At 37.4% G+C, this 21,115-nt stretch overlaps 1 protein-coding gene across 1 annotated transcript; it reads left to right on the top strand.

Moving 5' to 3' along the window:
• Positions 1–12,378: 12,378 nt before the first annotated feature.
• Positions 12,379–15,957, top strand: LOC113229810. Its single transcript, XM_026463491.1, has one exon. It carries the CDS (start codon positions 12,379–12,381, stop codon positions 15,955–15,957), a length of 3,579 nt encoding a protein of 1,192 aa, XP_026319276.1.
• The last annotated feature ends 5,158 nt before the right edge of the window (positions 15,958–21,115 follow it).

Below are 21,115 nucleotides of genomic sequence, written 5' to 3' on the forward strand. Positions count from 1 at the left end.
TGGTAAAGGTTTTGAAGTAGTCAAAGAAGTTAATTTAAAACGTTCAAATATTTAAATACAACTTTTAATTACTATTCCTGTAAGTTACTTAAAAGTTCCGTTAAACCGAGTTAAATTTAAATTTTATCTTCAATCCAGTTTGTCGGTTCAAATGGCCTAACTTTTTAGTTTATAGTGATTATTACTTGGTTTGGTTGGTTTTAAAAAAGCTTATTTAAACATTAAAACTCGACGGCTTGGTTAAAGAGGTATTCATTATTTTTTATTTAATTTATTTACTTTTTTATTTAAAGAAGGAGGTAAACAAGCAGACGAGCTACTTGATGGGAGGTGGTCATCGTCGGCCATGGACATTTGAAATATAAGATGCGCTGTCCAGCTTTTGAGAGCCCTGTAAACACGCTTTTTGAAGAACCTCATGTAAAAGCGTAAGGGAAATACTTCAAGAGGAAGATCATTCCACATCTTGCAGGTTCGAGGAAGGAACGAACGAGATGCCCGCGTGATCTTACAATGCCAGGCATCTAAGATCGTAGATTATATTAGCAGAGCAAGGGCAAAAAATGCCTGGAGGAGCTGCTGTTGATCTACGAAAAATCTTACGATACGCACTCTCCTTATGTCTCTCAAAAAGTTGTTGGACATGTACATCCTTCCCATACTAAATTATGGCACGCATAATTGGTCACTTATGAAGTTCCAAAAGTCCGAACTCAGGGTTTGTCAATGAGTAATGGAGCGCAGCATTTTTGGTGTGAATTCGGAACACGACACCGCGCTCCCAAACTCAAATTGCTGATGTAGCCCAAAAAGCTGCGAAGCTGAAATAAAGTTGGGCTGAATATTTATGGGCCAAGGTAACCCAGTGGAGCCTCAAAAGCGTAAGACGTCACGGCAGATCGAGGAAGCGATGGCGTGACGAACTGGACGCCTACGATAAAGCTTGAGTCCAGTTAGCTCAGGATCGGGACACGTGGAGAAATCAAGGGGAGGCTTTGTTCAGCAGTGAGATACATCAGGCTAATTGTGTTGTGTGTCTTATATTATATTACCAGTGCAATTACAGATTCATAGAGCAGCATTATATATCATATAGACTAAGTGTTTAAACTCTAGTTTTCTATTTACTACTAAATATTTGTTGTAAATCGAGTTTGTGAAAATTATAGACCTATTAGTATTCTATGTTGTGTTGTTAAGGTATTCGAATCGGCAGTGTACGAACATTTTTCCGTTTATCTCTAACCGCCGATCTAAGGCCGATCTACAGTAACTAATCTCTTGGAATATAAGGATTATTTGTGTGAGGTCTTTGCAGTTGGTGCGCAGTTGTCGCCGTGTACACCGACTTTTCAAAAGCGTTCGACAAAGTAAATCATTAATTGCTCTGTAAAAAAAATAGCAATGTTTGGTATTCATGGAAAAAGCACTTAGTTACAAACATGGTTATAGGCCGCAGCCTCGTTGGCTATAGTGAGAGACTTGACGAATTTAAAGTAACCTCCTTACGTGTTCGCCGTAAGAAACTGGACCTCACTTACTTACACAAGGTTCTTCATGGTGAGATTGATTCTCCTTACCACTTAAATAAAATTGCTCTCTCTACAAGGCGCAATCTCCAAATACCCAACAAGACGTTTTACTTGCGGACATACAGAAACAATACTTCGTTTTACAACCCCCTTGTAAGAAAGTGTCGGCTTTACAACGAGATATCTATGAAAATCATCGATTTGGACATTTTTGATCCAAGATCCAGAGTATTTAGATGAGTAGTAAAGCAACGTGTACTTGTATAGACTTTCACCCATTCCCTTGACGCTTTAGTATTACATAAATAAGTAAATTAACAGCAAATTTGACAGTAGTTCTTTCTTGTTACTATAGATTGATGTGTCAACCTTAGTAGGGTTACAATCTAGTACAGAACTTTGTTATATCATATTTAATTTGTATCAATGGAATGAATGAATGAGTAAACGAGTGAACGACTGAACGAGTGAACGACTGAACGACTGAACGAGTGAACGACTGAACGAGTAAACGACTGAACTAATGAACGACAAACGACTGAACGAATGACCGAATGAACGAATGAACGAATGAAAGAATGGACGAATGGACGAATAAATAAATAGATAGATTAGCCTTTTTATTGTCTTTCTTAGTAGCAGTAGAGTTCCTTGTAGAAGAGTTCGTCCAGGAAAGTACTGCCACCTTAACTCTTTCTGTCGCCAAGCAGTTATGTCTGCATTGCTGTGGTCCAGTTTAGACGAGTGAGCGTGCTGGTAAAATTACAGGCACATGGGACTTGTCAACTCATGTCTCAGGGTGACGGGCGCAATGGCACTCCCCTCAGATCTTTGCGATTTAAATCTCTCAGTGGCACTGCAACTGTTATGGATATGCGTGTAACTTACCACCAGGCGCACGACTTGGTTGTCTCGTCTATTGATGTTATAATAAAAGAAGAAAAAATGGGTTCACTTGAAAATCGCATTGGCCCACAGTTTTAGGCAGAAATGTATTAAATCCCGGTGCTTTGGGTAAGAACTTGATTTGAAAAAATTATTGGGTTTTAACCCACTGGCCATGTCCGTACGTTATTGCATCGCGAGATTATGCGATTGTGTGCGTGTGTACATGGCACGCGACGAGCGTACACACATACAATCCTCGCTGCTACGTTTATATGGAGTTACTATACTACAATCGTTATCGCAAATCATCTTCTCTACAGCCTCGAAATATTAGACCTTATGAGTCTACAACCTCAAATGCTTTTCGTTGATTCCGCATAACTGAAAATATATGGTAAAATTAATTAATATACACACATCAAAAAAAGTTTGCGATCAATAAGCATAAGCATAAGCTCCTATAATTCTTTAAATTTAACTTTATCAAGAAAAAATCTATGTTGTATGCTTTCTTTAAATAGGAATACCCTGTTTGAAATTAAAATATAAAACTATTTTTTATTATTTATTTTAAAAAATTGAGCCATTAATCATAATGTAATAGTGATAGAAATTTCATAGAAAGAAAAAGACTGTTGCCGGGAATTGAGCGGAGCTCGCCAAGACCTCCGTGCTCGTAATCCAACCTGGTGCAAGCAATTGCGAACGGTCTGCGTGCTAACTTCAAGCCCAGAGGCGGCCCTGACTTCTGCTTTTATTTTAGTGGCGTTGATTATTGGATCACGGGCTGCCAGCAATCTAATATAGCGCTTTTGGGCAGCTGTCAAAACAGTTGGGCGACCGCTGCGGGGTCGGTCAGCTAAATTCCCCATTCCGTGATACCTCTGCAACGTAGCCACGACACAGGATTGGGATATAGCAAGTCTGCGTGCTATTACTCTCGTGGTGTATCCTTCTTCCCTCAAAGTTACTATTCTAGCTCGTAAAACCTCTGATAATCCTCTTGGCATTTTTTCAATCACAACTTTCCGCGAAAAATATCTTGAATCGCTTATAATTGACTAAATCAGATTTCTGAATGAGCGTAAGCTAGGACTGAAAGCCTTTTTATATGAAAAAACAATTGAACGGGGTCATTGTTTTATGTTCTAATTTATTTTTAAATAAAGAATCTAAAAAGAAGAAAAAATCATAATATAATCTACAGTAACAAAAAATATTTCAGTTTTTCGAAGTGATCGCAAACTTTTTTTGATGTGTGTACGGTCTTAAAAATTTTCACGATAGAAAAAAATAAACTCAAACTTACCTCGAAATTGTACAAGAAAACCGCTGCATTCAATATATACTACACATATACCAATCATTCTTTTTTATATCAACTGAACTAAATAGAACACGTATAGTATACGATATCCATTTTTGAAATTTGGTTTGTAAAGAAATAAATTCTGAAATAAAGCCAGTGCCCTGCAGCTCGATCCAAGCAAAATGAACCGTATTAGTACGGGAAAAATTTGAATTCATTATCATAAACATTGCTTTACAAAAAGCTGTAATTAAATTTAGATTTTTAGATTAAAACACGTAATAAAAGTCATTGTTTATGATGCTAGTAATATAGTCTAGCGAAATAATATAATTTAAACTCATAGCGTCCCAGAAACGATTTTATAAGGAAAAAACAATTTGCCCAAAAGCGACCACATTTCTTTTTTATTTCAACTTGCCTTCATTGTCCATGGCCCGTGAAATCACGAATTAAAGTTAAATAGACCGAAAAATGGCCGAAAAACATCTTGATTAAAAAAACGGTGGACATTTATTTATTATGAATAAAGAGTAGTCTTCGATGCGGGGTGTTTCAAAATTAAATTTTAATGCTCGGTTGTAGAAAAAATGCCTTAAAAATAAATTCCATCGTATAGAAAAACGGTATTACGATATGAGAGATAATTTAAAAAAAATTAACATTCTTGCATTAGCGTCGCTGTTTATTTATGAAAATGTAATTTTTGTTAAAGAGGAATAGTATTTTTTTTATGAAAACCGGTGACAGACGAGAAATAAAAAAAACTAGGTGTTCTTGACAGCTGTCTTCACAAAATCACAACAGTATTTTTAATCACACTTGCTTGTAAACAGCATAGATTTCGTATCGCGCTAACTGTCAAAAGAAAAACCGAAGCTAAACCAAAAATGAAAGGTTGGCAATGTGACACGTTCCACACATTTGCTATCGCGCTACAGTTATCGATTATCTTTAAAAGAGCATTCTTATAAAGTTACACGCTACCGTAGTGCATCGAGCGTGTTCGCCGAAGCGGGAGTGCCAGATTTCTTTGCTGTTGGGGCTCGTTAATCTTTCTTTTGGGATAAACTGCGCTGTTCTGATAACGGCATACTGATAGCCATTTCCGATGATATATCTCTAGTCCAATTTTTAAGTACTGGCATTCCATCCACCGCAAGGCTATCATGAAGTAGACGTATTTTATTTTAGAGTTTTACATGTTATTCTGCTTTATTATTGTTAGTATTGTATACCATGACATCTTGAAAACTTGGCTGGCATTCCGGCTTCAAAAATAATTGATTAAATATTGTAAATATTTAAGTACTAATAATTTTTTTAGTGGTAAAGTATAATTACAAATCGATCAGTAGGTAGCACATACCAATAATAATATTTTATTAAAATTGTAGGTAATAAGGCGTGTACAAGAATTGTCACGTTGTAATTGTATAAAATAAACCTTAAACGAAGATAGGTTGTAGTAAGTAATTAATCATAATATTGTGTACAAAACGATATAAGACAATAATCTCAGTACAGAGTACTAAAAAAGTACGTGAAATTACGTCTATTTGCTAAGTTTTATTGAAATATCCCCTAGTTCGCCACTATACAGGACTTGACACTGGAGATAATAAAAATCGGTTCTCACTGCTCAAACTATATTGAGAGAAAAACGCCTTGAATTAGAGAAATAGCAAAATCAACCGTTCAAATAATTGCTCCTAAATTAGAGTTAGGCGCTATTTATCAACATAAATCTTCATGCGTGAACAGCCACCCTTAGAGGTGGATGATTTTCTTCAAAATGAAATGGGACCACTATGGAAGTACCCCCTTTCCAACAAAAAAGAATCATGAAAATCGGTTCACAAATACCGGAGTTATCGCGTAACATACATACAAAAAAAAGAACATACAGTCGAATTGAGAACTTCCTCCTTTTTTAAAGTCGGTTAAAAATAAATAACAACAACAACGCACACGCATAGCCACACACAAGAGAAACAGTAGACCTCATTGAGAAAGAGTTTGCCCAGAGAAGCTCCTTACCACTTTCTGCCGCCAAGCAGTACTGTGAGCCTACGTTCCGTTTTTGAAGGGTGCTGGTGAAATTGGCGCAGTGGCACTGCCCCTCAGATCTTTGCGATTTAAAGTTCTGAGTGGCACTGCAACTATTGTGGACAGGCGTGTAGCTTACCATCAAGCACAAGGCTTGTCTATCCCGTCACTTGATATTATAAAAAAACTGTATTGCGACACACATATGGACAACCACAAATTATACCCAAACCCACGAGAGAAATAAAAGATCCTTACAAATATTTCTCCCGGCCCAGGAATCGGCCCCAGGACCTCTGTGTGGCAGCCCAGCATGGTATCTCGACCACGGATGCAAATAAAAAGTATTACGTGCATTGTTGACATTTGGATTAAATCTGTGTTTCGTTATTCTCCGCTTACTAGTGTAGTGTCTGTTTGTGGTTTTTTGAAGTTTTCATAATGATGAAATGAAGGCTTTCATATTAATTTACAGCGCGTGTATTGCGGGATGCGACGGGCGACACTCCACATCTCACCTCGTAAATCTAGGCTCGCATAGAAATACCTTGGCCTAATGTAGGAAAGAGGAAACGCTTTGCTTTCTCTTCACGATCAGATTGGTGGTATACAAGCGCATAGACAAAAGATAAGTCTCTCCAAGCTCTCATTTACGTCATCGCTCGGTAATCGTACGTCACAATGTTATTCACAGTTCACCGGGGCCCTCTGGTCAGTGAATATACGGTACACTTGAGATTACTGTATTTATTACAGTCCGGGCACAACTAAATGGCCGCCCAGTTAGGGTTACCATCCCCAAACTCGGACAGTCCTAAAAAAGCCTGACATTTGTAAAAGGTCTGAACTTCGAATATTTTTTACGTGGCTGCGATATCGAGACTAAGGCTTAGAATTCACGGAGCAGTTTTCGCTCGCGCGGTTGCAAGATACAATGTAGAAATGTATGTAAAGAACAGTGGCAAAATCATAGTTAAAATAATTCGTTAGCGTCTTCAAATATCTTAATTACAAGTTTAAATAAAATCAATTCATATCTAAGTCTGGAAATAAAATATAATATAAAAGAAGCTTGATTGAGTAATTAGTATGTAACCGGATTGATATCTACAACAATCAGTTTCTTAGTTTCTTAACGTAGAGCGACATCTAGCCGCTAAAAAACGAATTTCAGTACCTACGTATGGATATGGTCTATATTTGGTTCACTTAATATCAATTGTACTGATTCGATTGATTTGTAAAAAGCGAAGAAAGATTAACTACTTCATTAAAAAAAAACATTATAAAATTGTAAAACTGACAAAAAAGTTCCCAAAATCAAAAATAGACGGCACGTTTCACAAAAAAATGAATTGTGTCTAAGTTACCAGTGCAATAGTCTGTGGTATATTATTATGTGGTAAATTAGTTAACTCAGTTTTTTTGTTATGTCTTGTGACCATACCAGTATACAAAATAATTTCCTCTGAACTTTCCTCAAGTCACAAACCCAAGGCACCATTCAGCTTCTATTTAACTCTGTTTAAAACTTCTGTAGTTTATTTTGATATAATAATACACCGAATATATTTTATTCAATTACGTAACAACCGTGTGTTCTTAGCCTAAGAAGGGTGTGCGGAGTGCGGGAATCGTGTGTCGATACGCCGACTGGTTATTTCGTTGTCGATTTTATTAATGATTTTGTTTTTAATGTGTCTGCATTGCAAATTGCGTGCGGATGGTTTATATTCTGAAATTTTCCTCTCTACCCCGTAGCTTTTAGCCGAAAAACGTGAACAGAAGACAAAACCTTGCAAAGTCGGACGGACGTGTCCGGATAACTCCGGTCGAAAGGTGACCCTACGCACGGAGGATATAGGAAGCTAGGGAAGTAACTGTATATGTCACTACAGTGGAATGCCTTAGTGATTACAGGCTGATAGGACTTGTCAACTGCCTCCATGGCCGAACGATTACCATGTTGGACTGCCTCGCAGAGGTCCCGGGTTCTATTCCCGTGGCGAGAGAAATATATCTTCCTACTTTTATTTCTCTCGTGAGTTTGGATGTAATTTGTTGTCTATGTATGCGTCCATGGGATCCGCGATACGGAGTTTCCTTGGTACGCAGCTGTGAGTGTGTGCGCGTTATTAAAAAAAACAACCAGTGTCTCAGGGTGTTGGGCGCACTGGGAGTGCCCCTTAGATTTTGGTGATTCAAAGCTCTGAATGGCACTGCAACTGTTATGGAAAGGTGTGTCACTTATCACCAGGCGCACGACTTGTTCGTCCCGTCACTTGGTATTATAAAAAAAACTGTATTGCCGGTACCATGGACTTTTTTTCTTACAAAGCACACACTCAACATTGCCCCGCACTAGGGAAACCCTGTGTCGCGGGTGCCATGGACACACACATAGACAATCACAAATCACATCCAAACTCAAGTGAGAAATAAATGTAGACCATACAAATATTTCTCCCGGCCCCGGAATTGAGCCTGGGAGCCCTGCGGGCAGTCCAGCATGGTAACCGTTCGGCCACGGAGCAGTTACATTGGACACACATATAGACAACCATAAATTACACCCGAACTCACGAGAGAAATAAAAGATGCCATACAAATATTTCTCCCGGCCCAGGAATCGACCCCAAGTCCTCTGCGTGGCATGGTAACCGCTCGGCGACGGAGGCAAATAAAATTGTTGTCATTTGAATTAAATTTGTATTTTGTAATTCTTCGCTTTTTAGTCTATGTAGTATCTTTTTGTGGTTTTTCAAGTTGGTTGTTTTTTTAAGGTTTCATTTACAGCGTGCGGATTGAGGGAAGCGAGTGGCGACCCCCCACAACTCACCTCCTGAGTCTAGGCTGTAATTTCACCAGTACCCAATTACCCTTCAATACCGGAACACAGTAATGCTGGCTGAATTTAAGCATGGCCACAGAAATAAGCAAGATGGCAGTGCTTCTGGACGAACTCTTTCACAAGGAGCTCTTTTGCTATTAAACAACGTGTTAAGAATTTATTTTGCACTGCAGGCATTGATTTAAAACGCCCTTGAGTTTAATGCAAGTGGATATTAAAGTCGCATGTCGCCGTGACTACATTCCCGTGCGAGAACAGCCTAAATTGATAAAAAAACACGTAAAACGGCGCAACGTAAATGACCTTGCCGCGTCGATCAGGGTCCAGTTTACAAAGCACCAGTTTAAAAACATGTCTCGGCACCCTTCGCCCTTCAATTACGGATTACATCAATATTCCATTCTGGTACCCTTGGTGTATACTGCGAGTTAAAACAAGTAGCGAGAAAAAGGTACGGGGTAATTTTTATGGTTCGTTGAACGATATTCGCATGTAATGTTTCTAAGGACCAAAGCTCCAAACTACATATATATATATATATAACCGCTCACGCGATGCGCTCCTCCTACCGCAAAATGGCGGCTATTTGGTTTCGCAAATTAGAAAAGCATTATCAAGCAAATCCTGCCCTTAAAAAGCACTAATGAAATTTTTAGTGTACTTGGATAAATATGATAATATTCCGTTTGAGTGGTTCTAACATGGTAAACCATGAAATTACTTCTTAAAGTATAGTTGTTAAACATTTATATTCAGGGTAAACTAATAAGTAAACACCGAAATCACCAGCCCAAACAATAACACACACGATTGTCTTGACATATATTTGAAGTTGTTTTTTTTTTTAAATGACAGACCCAGGCATTAAAAACTTTATGGTTTTTTTTTAGTTACCTACCGAAGTAGCAATTAATATTAGTTCTTTTACCTGTTATAACTTCGATATCCGATAAATCGGTATAAAATCATCACCGGCACCTCTACGTGTGGTATGCGTCTACGGCTGCGTGTATCGCGTGAGCGGGTAAATAAATAAATAATAGCCGCGCACTAGGGAAACCCTGTGTCGCAGATGCCATGGACACACACACATAAACTACCACAAATTACACCCAAAGTAACGAGATAAATTAATATCCTATAATATATAATATCGAGTCCGGGACCTCTGCGTGGCAGACTAGGATGGTAACCGTTAGGCTACGGACGCAGTTAAATTTTACGTAAACGCCCAGTGTGTACAGTCGATGGACTAAGATATCTGATTTTTGATACCCTTTTCAATAGAAAAGTGTTAAAGAAATTCCAGCTTAAATGTCAAAGATCGAATTGGCTTCAAAAGTTTCTTGTTTCATTCGTCATTCACCAATAATGCAACAAGGTACTCATACCATTTTACACCTTCACAGGTTAAAGGTTTGTTTGTCACCTTTTTTCAGACTGATCTACTCAGTAGGTACCAACTAGACAGAGCATTTGCTATTTGTATCCCATTTTTAACGTTCTAAATCCGAGATTATACAAATCTAGAAAATTCGGACCCACTTCGGATGTCCCTTGTGCACCTAGAGATGATCCCTGTGACATTGCGGGCCGTCATTTCTCCGATTCGGAACTTATACGAATCGGACGTATAGGATAGGGTTCGGTATCTTAAGGTATCGACTGTACATTATTATGAAAACATCGTATTAAAAATCGCTATATATTCTAAGTGACCATAGTGCATTCTGTTTTTCATACAAATCTGAGCGCAGTCTTTGTTATAATCAGGTATAATGTACGTTGAGTGTTTAGCGCATTTCCCATTGTAGTTTGCAGGGTGTCAGAGGATAGATTTTTTAATCGACTTCAAAAAAGGAGAAGGTCTTTAAGGTATTTGATTGTATAGGAAACGGAACTATTTTTCCGGATTTAAATCGCGTATATTTGTTTTTTCAAACAAACCGACGTTTGGACCCTTTACAGGTCCCATGGTCACGGTTGACTGAGGTGGTATAGTCTTCAACCAGTTATGTCTAATATTGATGCAAACCACCCTATTTATTAACCATAGTTACAATAGTTATTAATTAAATACCTTATTTTTAATTTTACAAAGAAACATTCCAATTTACGCCACATTAAGTTTTACAAATTATTTTAATGAAAGAATTTTTATTAAGTTCATTTTATTATTAATTAATAATAGAAATTAGAATAAACTAAAACATATTAATTAGTACTTCAGTCTTATGTTTGTTTGGGATTTTTCATTAGAGGAAATACTGGATCCCAAACTGGTGGTACGGAGAAACCATCTTCCCTGTTGAAATTAGGATGTTTTTTAATTTCAATGGCCTCTCGCAGCATCTTGGGTAGATAACGGACTTCTTTTGCAAGGACCTGGGGTTTGTCAAACTTAATTGAATGTGTAGGTTTATCCATGACATGCTCGGAGACTGCAGACTTGTTCGAATTCGATTGTATTTTTTTGTGTGTCGGTATATTGCGTGATTACTCCGGATTTGCGGCACCTTAATATTGGTTCCCTTTAAATATTCCACCTCTAAGGGTGGCACATTAGGGGATGGATTTGGCAATGAATGATGAAACTTGGCAAATAGATGTAATTCCAATAAAAAAGCCGATACGCAAACTTTTGAAGTCGGTTTTTTTAAATAAAAGAATTATTAATTATTTGTGACATAAAGTGACGTGAGTCACTTCGCCTGATGTGAAGCGACACGCCTATCCATGGTTACTTATCAGTAGTCCAAAATTACCTTTTTCAGAAATAACGTTCGGCCGAAATTTCATAACCTCGAAAGTAATTTTGAGAGGAAAATGTTTTTTTCTTTTAAACCTAACTTAACCTGACCTTACCGAACCTAATCGTGTCGTTGCGATAACCATTCAACATATCCTGAAAGAACAACTGTTTCGTTAAAATTCGGTTTTCGGTGTAATGAAAATTCGAACAAACATTATTTCGGACAAAAAATTCAAACAGTTGCAATGCCACTCAGCTTTTAAATCGCAAAGAACTGAAGGGCACAGCCACTGCTCCTGTCACCCTGAGACCTAACTTGGATAGACCCCAAACAGGTAACTTGACAGTATTTCTCCGGATGAAGTATTTCTCAAGGAGTTCTACAGCTACTAAACAAATGATGTTTTATTATCTACTCAAAAGCGGATTCCCAGAAACATTTTCTGCACCACATTTGGTGTTCACATTTGTATCTACATAATTAAAAGGATACGAATTGTAAGGAAATTGAGACCTCTTTTTACCTTGAAGTTTCCTTTGTTATATAATACGTAGACGCATCAAAGGAATGACCGCTGAGAGAGCTGTAATTTAGTATACGATTATTTTACACGATCCCAAGCGACTGTCGACATTAAGTCCATATTACCTCAGCTCGAATTCTAATTTTTTCCCCTACTAATACGGTTCATATTGCTTGGGTCGAGCGGCTTTATTTTAGAATTTATTTTTTTTACAAACGAAGTTAAGGTCATTTGAAAAATGTATATCGTATACTACTTATACGTGTTCCATTTAGTTTAATTGATATTTAAAAAAATCATTAGTATATGTGTCATAATATTAACTCTTTAGTTTCTAATGTCTATTTTGAACTTTACATTTGATAGTCTTTTAGTTCATTGTTGTCAAATATTTTTGTGGAATAAAACCGTTATTCTAAAGGTTTTATCTTATTTATCAATTTATTCCACAAATTGTTATCAGAATAAATAAAATGGAACGGTTTCTGCGTCCCGATAAACTGAACATTGATCCAACCGGTAATTCCGCCTCCAAGGAATGGGAGCACTGGAAGAGGACGTTCGAGAATTTCTTATCGAACTTTACAAAAGAAACAGCTGGTATGAAAATAGACATACTTATAAACCACGTATCTCCAACAATCTTCGCATACATAAGTGAATGTACTACCTATGAAGAAGCCCTAGACATACTCGACAAACTATTCAATAAACCAAAAAATGTAGTCTATGCCAGGTATATACTAGCTACTAGGAGACAAAAGCACGATGAGACCATTGATACTTATATGCAGGTGCTAAAATTATTAGCGAAAGATTGTCAATTTGGAAAGGTTGATGCTGAAACGAATAAATCCGATAATATTCGAGACGCATTTATTACTGGTCTCAATTCGAGTAAAATCAGGCAGCGATTGCTTGAAAATCTAACTCTATCTCTTGACAAAGCCTATGATCAGGCGAGATCGTTAGAAATGGCGGAGATGAATTCACAGAGTTACGAATCTTCAAATTTGAATGCTGTACAAGGTTCATCAAAGGAAGAAGAATCATCAGCAGCGTCTTTCTTCAAGCGAAAATGTTTCTTCTGTGGGGGTCGCGTGCATCCTAGAAAAGATTGTCCAGCACTCGACTCTACCTGTCAGATTTGTGAAAAAAAAGGACACTTAGCTAAAGTATGTCGTAGCAAGAAACAGACTGCTGCATCAGTAGTCGAAACTGAAAGTAATAAAACTAGTGCTTGTATAATAGCGGCATCGCCGGACTCACTTAGAAAGGCTACTGTAACGGCGTACGTTCAAGGGATACGCGCCCAAGCATTAATCGATACAGGCAGCTCAATTAGTTTTATGGATGAGGAATTCTTTAATCTCTGTCGTTTAAAAAAGAAACCGAGTAACCAGAGAATTTCAATGGCTTCGACTACTCTTACTTCCAAAGTAGAGGGACAAACTAGCGTCTCTGCCAAAATTGGAGATTATGAGTACAAAAATCTGAATCTACTCATAGTAAAGAATTTATGCGCTGATCTCATCATTGGACATGATATTCTGCATCAACACTCTTCACTAGAGTTTTCTTTTGGTGGTTTGAAGGAACCTATCAAAGTTAATGTATGCAGTGTTGCTGCAGCTACCGTGCCTGCCGTACCACTGTTTTCTAATGTATGTCCTGAAATTAAGCCTGTTGCTATAAAATCGAGAAGACATAGTGAGGATGACAAAGAATTTATAAAAGAGGAAGTCAGGAAACTTTTGGCTGATGGAATAATCGAAGAAAGCACGTCCCCCTGGAGAGCTCAAGTCCTTATCACAAAAAATGTCAACCATAAGAAGCGTCTTGTCATCGATTATTCCCAAACTATAAACAGATATACTCATTTAGATGCGTACCCTCTACCAAACATAGAGGAGCTGGTGTCACAAATATCTAGATATCGTATATTTAGCGCTATAGATTTGCAAAGTGCTTATCATCAAGTTCCTATTTTGCTCGAAGAACGTCATTTTACGGCTTTTGAGGCTTTAGGAAATTTATACCAATTTCTCCGAATTCCATTTGGCGTTACAAACGGCGTCTCAAGTTTTCAAAGGACGATTGATTGGGTAATCCGAAAAGAAGATCTCAAGGGAACGTTCGCTTATCTTGATGATATTACAATTTGTGGCAAGACCCAGCTTGAACATGACAAAAATCTTAAGAAATTCTTGGCAGCTGCCCAGAAATATGGCCTCACTCTCAACAAAGAAAAGAGTAAGTTCTCACAAAACTCTATTAATATTCTGGGTTATAACATAGAAGACAACATTATCAAACCGGATGCAGACCGCTTGCGCCCACTTCTGAACTTACCACCACCATCTGATCTATCATCACTGAGAAGAGTGATAGGAATGTTTGCACACTATAGCAAGTGGATTCCAAATTTTTCAGAAAAAGTTCACGATCTTACTAATGCAAGGATATTTCCATTAAGCGACAATTTAGTCAAAAACTTCAATGTACTCAAATCAGATATAGCCAAATCAAGTATTCATGCAATTGATCATAACGCACCATTAACCGTGGAAACAGACGCGTCAGATCATTCTATCGCAGCAACTTTGTCACAGGCTTCTCGACCTGTTGCCTTTTTCTCCAGAATGCTAAACAAAAGTGAACATAATCACTCGGCGATAGAAAAAGAAGCTTACGCTATCGTCGAATCGCTGAAGAAATGGCGTCATTTTCTTATCGGCAAACCCTTCCGGCTTATCACTGACCAAAGATCAGTATCTTTCATGTTTAACAATAAACTAACGAGCAAAATAAAGAATGAGAAAATACAACGCTGGCGTCTGGAGTTGGCGCCATTTAAGTATGACATTATATATCGTCCAGGCAAACAAAATGATGCAGCGGATGCACTCTCACGCGTATGCAGCTCAATATCGACACGAAATGAAAAGTTATATTCATTGCACAATGATTTATGTCATCCGGGCATAGCACGAATGACCCACTGGCTTAAATCAAAGAATCTACCATATTCTACGGAAGAAATTAAAAACATGACTAAGTCGTGTAAAATTTGCTCCGAAATAAAGCCAAGATTTTACAAACCTACAATTGATCCAGTTTTGATAAAAGCTACGTCGCCTATGGAGAGACTGAGTATCGATTTCAAAGGACCAGTACCTTCTAATACGAGAAATAAATACATTCTTACAGTAATAGACGAATACTCACGCTTTCCATTTGCATTTCCGTGCCCAGACATGAACTCTTCAACGGTAATCAAACATTTAAATGAAATTTTTATGCTATTCGGTATGCCGTCTTATCTACATTCAGATCGAGGAACCTGTTTCATATCTACTGAAGTAAAGAACTTCTTAAATTCACGTGGTATTGCGTCGAGCAGAACTACACCTTATAACCCAAGAGGAAATGGACAGGTTGAACGTTTTAACGGAACTCTTTGGAAATCAGTGCAATTGGCTCTACGTTCGCAGAACCTACCAATAGAAAATTGGGAAAAGGTTCTAAACCAAGCTTTACATTGTATCAGATCTTTGTTGTGCACAGCGACTTGTTGTACGCCGCACGAAAGAATGTTTACACATACCAGGCGGTCATCGAATGGAGTATCTATACCTACCTGGCTGACGGAATCAGAAAAAGTATTAATGAGAAAATTTAATCGTACTAACAAGTATCAACCTATTGTTGAAGAAGTGACTCTTCTGCACGTAAATCCAGACTACTCCTATGTTCGCTATGAGGACGGTCGAGAGACAACTGTTTCCAACCGACATTTAGCACCATTGAGCCTAGATAGTCAGATAATGGTAGATGAAACAACAAATATTGAGGCTCTTAACGAAAACTCCAATGAAGTGGAGGACCCTAATCCTACATCTCAAAATTCTGAAACCAGATCTTCTGATTCTGAAAATGAGATTGAAGACATAGACCACCCTGAACCTCCAGCGGACACCGAACCAGAGATTCGAAGGTCTGCAAGAGTGCGACACCCACCAGCCCACCTCGAGGATTATTTTCAAGGCTGATAGAATGTCATAATATTAACTCTTTAGTTTCTAATGTCTATTTTGAACTTTACATTTGATAGTCTTTTAGTTCATTGTTGTCAAATATTTTTGTGGAATAAAACCGTTATTCTAAAGGTTTTATCTTATTTATCAATATGTATAGTAACCATGGACCAATGGTCCATGATAGTACTTATTGAATGCAGCGGTTTTATTGTAAAATTTTGAGGTTGTTTTCACATCGCATATCAGAATATGTCGTCAATTTTACTATATATTTTTTTAACCGACTTCAAAAAAGGAGGAGGTTCTCAATTCGACTGTATGTTCTTTTTTTTTTTTGTATGTATGTTACGCCATAACTCCGGTATTTGTGAACCGATTTTCATGATTCTTTTTTTGTTGGAAACGGTTTATTTCCATAGTGGTCCATTTCATTTTGAAGAAAATCATCCACCTCAAAGGGTGGCTGTTCACGCATGAAGATTCATTTTTATAAATAGCGCCTAACTTTAATTTAGGAGCAATTACTTTTAGCAATTATTTAGTTGATTTTGCTATTTCTCTAATTCAAGGCGTTTTTCTCTCGATATACTTTGAGTAGTGTCGTAGTGAGAACCTATTTATCTCCAGTATCAAGTCCTGTATAGTGGCGAACTAGGGGATATTTCAATGAAACTTAGCAAATAGACGTAATTCCACGTACTTTTGAGGTCGGTTTTTATAGTACTCTGTACTGAGATTATTAAAGTGATTTATTCAACACTTTCACTGTAATGCGGAATAAACCAAAACCAATTGAGGCAGTATAGACTCTTAAAGTTACATATGTGTTACAAGATGTGTCACTTAGGATATAGTTTTCTCTTCTCACGACCAAGCGTAATTACGCGCGCGTAAATCCGCTTCTTTCACTAACACTTTCCGTACTGTTTAACAAAGTGACATATTTGAAAAAAGAATTGGGAATGACAACTACGGTTCTCTGTTTGGAACATAAAGCTGCCAGTCTTCAGTCGCCCTTAGGTATTTCTAGGCTTCCAAGTATGTAGTTTTAAAACAATCTCTTCGCATCACAACCCTCTCGTATTCTTTCCACGTGTCCGAGCCAGTGGAGCTTCGCTGCTTGAATGGCTTGGATATATAATAATGGGCTTGGATATCAGATTTTCATTCTCCAAGTGTTTACTTATCCTGGTGCTTCACTCCTGGCCAGCCGGTAAAGTAAAGAGAGATTTAAAAAAAATACTTTTTTACCTCACTAGCTCGGAAAAGCTATCTTTCTCATTAAAAATCTAGCTAGTAAACAAAATTTAGTAACAAAAAATATCACATTCAACTACGCGATTTGTCGTACATTATTTATGTAATATAAATACGTTGGGATATTTTATTCTTAGTATTGTTGATATTAAATGGACAACGATAAGTAATCTCTTCCCAGGGCCGGTAGCTGTAAAGGTGTCTAACAGGGTGATAAAACTTTCATAGATTTGTCATAGATGGCGCTAAAATTAAAAAGTCGTTGAAAAACCGAATACAAAGACACACACACACGACAACAAGCACACGTCTGTTCGAATCCGACTGGATAGAAGAAATTTTTTCTGAGTTTTCGATCTTTGTATTAATAATTATAACAAACTAGTGGAGTAGTTTCACAAAAAATAATTGAATATCAATTCAATAAACATTTAAAAAATGATAAGTAATTTTGTTTATTAAAACTGATTTGTCTTTTGATTTGTTATAGTTCAACTGTTTTTCTTTCATCTACCATTTTCCTCGCTATAGTGAGATGAAAACTTGTATGTTCCGCTCGGCAGCAAAGTTGTTTTGCATCTCGTGCTTTGAAACCCTCGATATGCACAGGACTCTATTTTTCAATCTTACAAACTTTCGCTCCAGTTTCATTACAAGCACTTGCGTTAAACAACATCTTTGCAGCCTTGCATAACAAATACCTATTTTCATATGGTACAAAAATTACAATATTGTATGTTATAATCGATATATTACTTTTTTTACACATATTTTTGTTTTTTTATTTTTATTTTTCGTTTATTATTGAGGCTGTAACTTTATGCTAACCTATAAGGGAGTAGAGTTGTGTTTTTTTCGCTCTTACATCATGGAAATAAAGCTTTTTCTTTCCTGCTTAAGCCCGTACCTTGTTAATAAGAATGGTAACACCCTAACCTTATTTCTAAAGTACTGGTATTCGTCGTACTATAAGCTCATGGATTTTGGACTACTGCTAGCGTAGTCGCTAGTTAAGCTCTTTCGGACACATCGAGTATATAACCAGAAAAAGAAATGAAATAAGGGCCATCCAAACCTGGCAACTCTTCAGGTAAATGGCTCTTATCCGCTCACGCGATACATGCAGCCGTAGACGCATACCACACCTAGAGGTGCCGGTGATGATTTTATACCGATTTATCGGATATCGAAGTTATAACAGGTAAAATAACTAATATTAATTGCTATTTCGGTAACTACTCTAGCAAACCATAAAGTTTTTAATGCCTGGGTCTGTCATTTAAAAAAAATAAACAACTTCAAAAATACGTCACGACAATCGTGTGTGTTATTGTTTGGGCTAGTGATTTCGGTGTTTATTTATTGAAAACATACCGTAAGTAGCGTCTTTTAAGTTTACCCTGAATATAAATATTTATAAACTATACTTTAAGGAGTAATTTCATGGTAATGCTGATTGATTTAGTTTCATGTAAGGATCATTTTATCGTATTGTAAGAAAAAAATCAGCAGAAGTTGGAAAAATTTAATAAAAATATTTTTTCATACAAAATGAATAAGAGGGGTACTTCAGTATTGGTAATTTAAATTTGAAGAAAATGTTCCGCCTCTAAGGGTGGCAAACTAGGAGATGAATCCGGTTTCGTGCAGTTTTCGTTTACCGATCTCAACGAAACGTGGCAAACAGATGTAATTCCACAAACTTTTGAGGTTGGTTTTTTTTTACTTTAACGCCCAAATCTATTAATTGTTTTCATAACACGCGTATTTTGTGCCCGAAGCCTCCATCTTGTACCACCCCCATAATAGAAACCTCGGTCCGATGATTAATATTCATAGAGCAATTAATTCGGGCTTGGAGCGTGTCATGGTGATATTTACCCACATTGCTGTGGCTGGTAAAGCCGGTGTCTGATATCGTCAATACTGACTTACGGTAACTTGAGACTGGGCATCATGACATGATACTACTGGCTTACATAAACCCAAATAATCTTTATTTCACAGGTGATAATAATAATGCGCACACACTCATAGCCCCGTACTAGGGAAACTGTGTATCGCGAGTGCCATGGATACACACGTAGACAACCACAAATAACACCCAAACTCACGAGATAAATAAATGTAGGCTTTAAAAATATTTCTCTATATCTTCTGTTCAGAATGTCGCAGTGTCTCAAGGTGAAAGTCTTCGACCAGTGTGTGTTGCCAGTGATGTCTTATGGCATTGAGGCGTGGTCGCTTATTATGGACCTCATAAGAAAGCTCAAGGTCACCGAAAGGGCAATGGAAAGGGCTATGTTCGGAGTTTCACTGCGAGATCGAATTAGAAATGAGGATATTCCCAAAAGAACCAGAGTAACACCTTCACAATACACACACTCACACATCGTTTTTAGTTGCAGTAGACCTCCTTGCGAAAGAGTTAACTTATTTCTGCCGCCTTACCTATTTCTACCGCCAAGCAATAATGTGAGCATTACTGCGTTCCGGTTTGGAAGGGTAAGGGTGCTGCTGAAATTTCAAGCACGTGGAACTTCGCAGTGGCAGTGCCCCTAAGATCTTTGCAATTTAGAGCTCCGAGTGGCACTGCGACTGTTATGGGCTGGCGTGTCGCTTTCCGACAATTACGTAAAAAACACAGTCACACATACACACACATACGCACTTTTGATTGTGTACTCACACGCTACGGTACGACATTATGCACAATTAATGCTAAACTTTCAATTTTAAAGTATAAGTTACCATATCATACTCTTAGAATGTTGTACCTTGCATTGGCGGATTCAATAATTGCTTATGGATTAGGTAGCTATGGACGTACTTACAAAACATACATAGATAAATATACAAATTGCAGGTTAGTATACTGAAATCGATAGTGTCAAATAAAGTTAAAAATAAATATAATGATGACAACCTCGGTCTTTTCAAACATTGTAAGGTGATGTCGGTTTTTGAGAAGTCTAATATGATTATTTTATTGGACAACTTTGACAAGATTGGCCAAATCATGAAAACGAGCAGAGATGGTCGGTTACGCAACATCACTTACCTGCCCACATATCAACTGCCTGGAACCACTAATACGTACGGTATGAGGGCGGCTAACTACATGTTGCCTGACATACCTACTAAATAAATTACCAGCAGAGCTTCATGAGGATATTTTTTCAAGTGTAAAAAAATGTAAACAAGCTGTAAAACGTTATTATTTCGGTGGATTTAAAGGGCAGAATTCATAACTTTATTTACTTATATTATATTATTTTTTTAGTTTATTTTATTTAAATGGTATTATAATTTTATAATATTTTTGCCTTAGTATTTAGTTATTGCGACTCAATTCCTTTCGCATAAACCCATTAAAGGGTTTTTGAAAGGAAAATCTAAATGTACATATGTGTTTAATTGTAAATTGAATAATAAATTATATAAAAAAAACATGGTTTGATTATGTTATAACGGAGCACCCTACTTATGCATGTTTTGAACTTAGAATAGGTTATGATGGTAGACGTGAAGACGAACGATGGATGGAGTCAAGGAATGGTGGCGAGGTGGAGCAAAAAGGCCAGTGGGCAGACCACCAGCCCGATGGTCTGACGATATCCTCAGATTTGCGGGATCGCGCTGGATGCGAATGGCGTAGGATCGAAAATATTGCCGCAATAAAGAAGAGGCCTATGCCCAGCAATGTGTTGATGTTCGCTGACCATGATGATGATGGTTTAAATCACAACGTACGACTGTTTGTAATTATTTAACCGAATCCAAAAAGAGGGAAGTAACAAAAAAAGGAAAGAAAAACGTGTAATGTGGGTTAGGGATTCTTTAGTCGTCTGTGAGTTTTGGGATGCTCTCTGTACATCTGGGGTATCATGGGCAACAATCCTTTTATCACGAT

This window comes from Hyposmocoma kahamanoa, unplaced genomic scaffold (genome assembly GCF_003589595.1).
Source record: "Hyposmocoma kahamanoa isolate Upper Pololo Valley unplaced genomic scaffold, ASM358959v1 100230, whole genome shotgun sequence".
Classification (NCBI taxonomy): Eukaryota; Metazoa; Arthropoda; class Insecta; order Lepidoptera; family Cosmopterigidae; genus Hyposmocoma; species Hyposmocoma kahamanoa.

What these genes read in the sequence shown, in the direction of transcription:
- LOC113229810 (XM_026463491.1), top strand. Translation starts at nt 12,379, where the DNA reads ATGGAACGGTTTCTGCGTCCCGATAAACTGAACATTGATCCAACCGGT.